The sequence below is a fragment of the Mandrillus leucophaeus genome, unplaced genomic scaffold (genome assembly GCF_000951045.1).
Source record: "Mandrillus leucophaeus isolate KB7577 unplaced genomic scaffold, Mleu.le_1.0 Scaffold96, whole genome shotgun sequence".
Taxonomy (NCBI): Eukaryota; Metazoa; Chordata; class Mammalia; order Primates; family Cercopithecidae; genus Mandrillus; species Mandrillus leucophaeus.
Window position 1 is genome coordinate 4,852,095 of NW_012110474.1, and position 3,042 is coordinate 4,855,136.

The 3,042-nt window shown below is 41.8% G+C and overlaps 1 protein-coding gene across 2 annotated transcripts in view; it reads left to right on the forward strand.

Moving 5' to 3' along the window:
- Positions 1-3,042, forward strand: part of SLC22A16 (solute carrier family 22 (organic cation/carnitine transporter), member 16) — a 59,206-nt gene that overhangs the window by 38,312 nt on the left and 17,852 nt on the right. For both annotated transcript variants that reach the window (XM_011970640.1, XM_011970641.1), the window contains one exon: positions 2,905-3,032. In XM_011970640.1, coding sequence (XP_011826030.1) covers positions 2,905-3,032 — 128 coding nt within the window. The remainder of the gene's footprint in view (positions 1-2,904; positions 3,033-3,042) is intronic.

Below are 3,042 nucleotides of genomic sequence, written 5' to 3' on the forward strand. Positions count from 1 at the left end.
TAAGGTGGCTGCCTAGTGATTTCTCATCAAAATTCTTGCAAAATTGCCCTTGTTGATGAGAGGAATGAGCGGGCACGTTGTCATGGAGGAGAAGGAATCTCTGGTGATGTTTCCCAGGCATTTTTCTACAAAAGCTGTGGCTAATTCTCTCAAAACAGTCTCATCATAAGCAGATATTTTCATTCTTTGGCCCTCTAGAAAGTTAACAAGCAAAATGCCTTGAGCATCCCCAACAAACGTTGCCATGACCTTTGCTCTCAACTGGTCCACTTTTGCTCTGACTGGACCACAGCCCTTCTTGGTAGCCTTTGTTTTGGTTGGGCTTTGTCTTCAGGATCACAGTGGTAAAATCGTGTTTCATCTCGTGTTAAAATTCTCCAAAGAAATCCTTCAGGATATTGATCCCACGGGCAGTTTAAAATTTCCATGGGTAGTTCTACCCTTCTCTGCAATTGATCTGGGAACAACTGTTTTGGCACCCATTGAGTGGAAAGTTTGCTCAACTTTAATTTTTCAGTCAGAATTCTGTATGCCAGACTAATTGAGATATCTATGGTATTGGCTATTGCTTCTGCTGTTAATCTTAGTCCTTGTCAATTAGGGCTTAAACAAGGTGTATTTTTTTCCTCTGTGTGGATGCTCTGCCCCTGTGGTCTTCATCTTCAATATTGTCTTGTCCTTTTCATAAGGCATCAGTGATTTCACCATTCTTCCACCCAAGCTTCACCATAAATTTAATGTTTGTTCTTGCTTCAATTTTAGCAGAATTCATGTTGCTCTAGTGGGACCTCTTTTCAAACTGATATGTTATGCTTCTGAGTGCCTCAAACTAGCTCCTCTTCAGACATGTTCTAAGAAGTTAGTACAAATTTCTTTTAGTGCAGAAAAAAATCTGAAGACACATGCATAGTTTTTTCATAATATGCATTTTCCATTAACTTTTTTTTTTTTTTTGAAATGGAGTCTTGCGCTGTCGCCCAGGCTGGAGTGCAGTGGTGTGATCTCAGCTCACTGCAATATCCGCCTCCTGGGTTCAAGCGATTCTCCTGTTTCAGCCTCCTGAATAGCTGGGATTATAGGCATATGCCACCATGCCCAGCTAACTTTTGTATTTTAGTAGAGACGGGGTTTCACCATGTTGACCAGGCTGGTCTCGAACTCCTGACCTCAGGTGATCCGCCCACCTTGGCCTCCCAAAGTACTGGGATTACAGGCATGAGCCACAGTACCCTGCCATCCTACCTTTTTGAAAACTCCTTGTATTTTCCATTTGAAAAAAATGCAGCAGAAGAATTTAGTTCCTCCCTTTCTGCCTTCTCTCCTTGCTGCCTTTTTCACACCAGTCCTTAACCCAGAGCTCTTCCCAGGGGTAACTTCTATAATGTTTGGGTTGCACCCTTTCAGATCTATTTCTGTGCATTTGTGCCAGGCATGGTGGCATGTGCCTGTGGTTCCAGTTACTTGGGAGGCTGAGGTGGGAGGATTGCTTGAGCCCAGGAGTTCTGGGCTGCAATACGCTATGCTAATCAGGTGTCCACACTAAGTTCAGCATCAGTATGGTGACCTCCTGGGAGCAGGGAACCACTAGGTTGCCTAAGGAGGGGTGAACTGGCCCAGGTCGAAAATGGACCAGATCAAAAGTCCTGTGCTGATCAGATCTGTTTCTATGCATTTCCATATATTTGTACATATAAATGTTTTATATTTTAACATAAATGAGATCACTCACTATATATTGTTCTTTGTAAGTTGCTTCCCTTTTAAAATTTAATATGCCTGGGCTATCTGGCATCTCTCAACCTTCAGGTGTCCTTAATTTATAAATTTTAGTTGGTAAAATAACTTTTAAACACATGCAACTATAATTTTTGTTGTCATACCTGTTTCATTTTAATGGCAGGTTAAATCACTTTAGATAGCTTGAGATGTGACTCCTAGCATAAACCAAATTTGAACTAAAATGTGAGAGAAATATTAGAAACCTCTTTTTATCCATCTAGTCTTAACTCCTGGTTATTTCTATGTAGGCTGCCTGTATTTTATATGATCCTCAAAACATCTTGCTTCTAAATTTTTATACATAGACATCGTGCCATCTCATTAAGGTGCTCTGATGACACATCTAGTTTTTTTTTTTTTTCCTGATTTCCTCAGCAGACACATCTGCTTTTGTTTATTATAGCTCAGCAGGAATTATGAGAGAAGTCATTTTAAGAAAAAAAGATTTACTCTTTTTTTTTTTGAAGCAAATTAACAAGTTTATAGAAAGAGCTTGTCTTAACTTCAAACTCATGCTCTATGACAATTTGAGATGGTGCAGTATCCCTAGAACAGAGTGGCCAATGGTAGGTGTGTGGAGTGTGGCTGCGGAAGCTTAGGAAGGCTAGAAGTTTAGATCTTCGTGACATAGTTTTTTACTTTTGCCAAAGACATAAATTCTCAAAAAACTGGGCAATCTCATAAATACAAAAATGTTTCCAAAGACAAACACACATGGTTTTATATTATCTACCATTCTGGATTTTTCACGTCAGTACACTTCCCACTAGTATTGTTGCAGATGGGTGCTTCTGCTCAATAGTTCTCTGCTGTGAAATTTTTGAACAAGTTTTTATCTCCTGAGATGGTTTGGGCCTGGTGGGAATTTGGGCTCTGGTTTTGTGCCATTTGCAGGTGCGAGGAGGATTATGAGCATTAGAGCATTTCACAGGAAACGCTCATCTCCACTGCAGTGAGTTTAAAAGTGGCAGGGCTGGCTGCCTCGCAGGGATCCTTAGAGAGTTTCTAAAGGCCCTGGAAGTGAGGAGAGGGCTGCTCATGCCTTTTGGGTAGTGGGTTAGAAGGCGGGGTCCCCTTATGCAGTCGGGTGCCTAACCTTATAGAGGGCTGCTTGCTCAATGACAGGTGTAGTGGAAATTCCCGCCTACACCTTCGTGTGCATCGCCATGGACAAGGTCGGGAGGAGAACAGTCCTGGCCTCCTCTCTTTTCTGCAGCGCGCTGACCTGTGGTGTCGTTATGGTGATCCCCCACGTGAGTTATC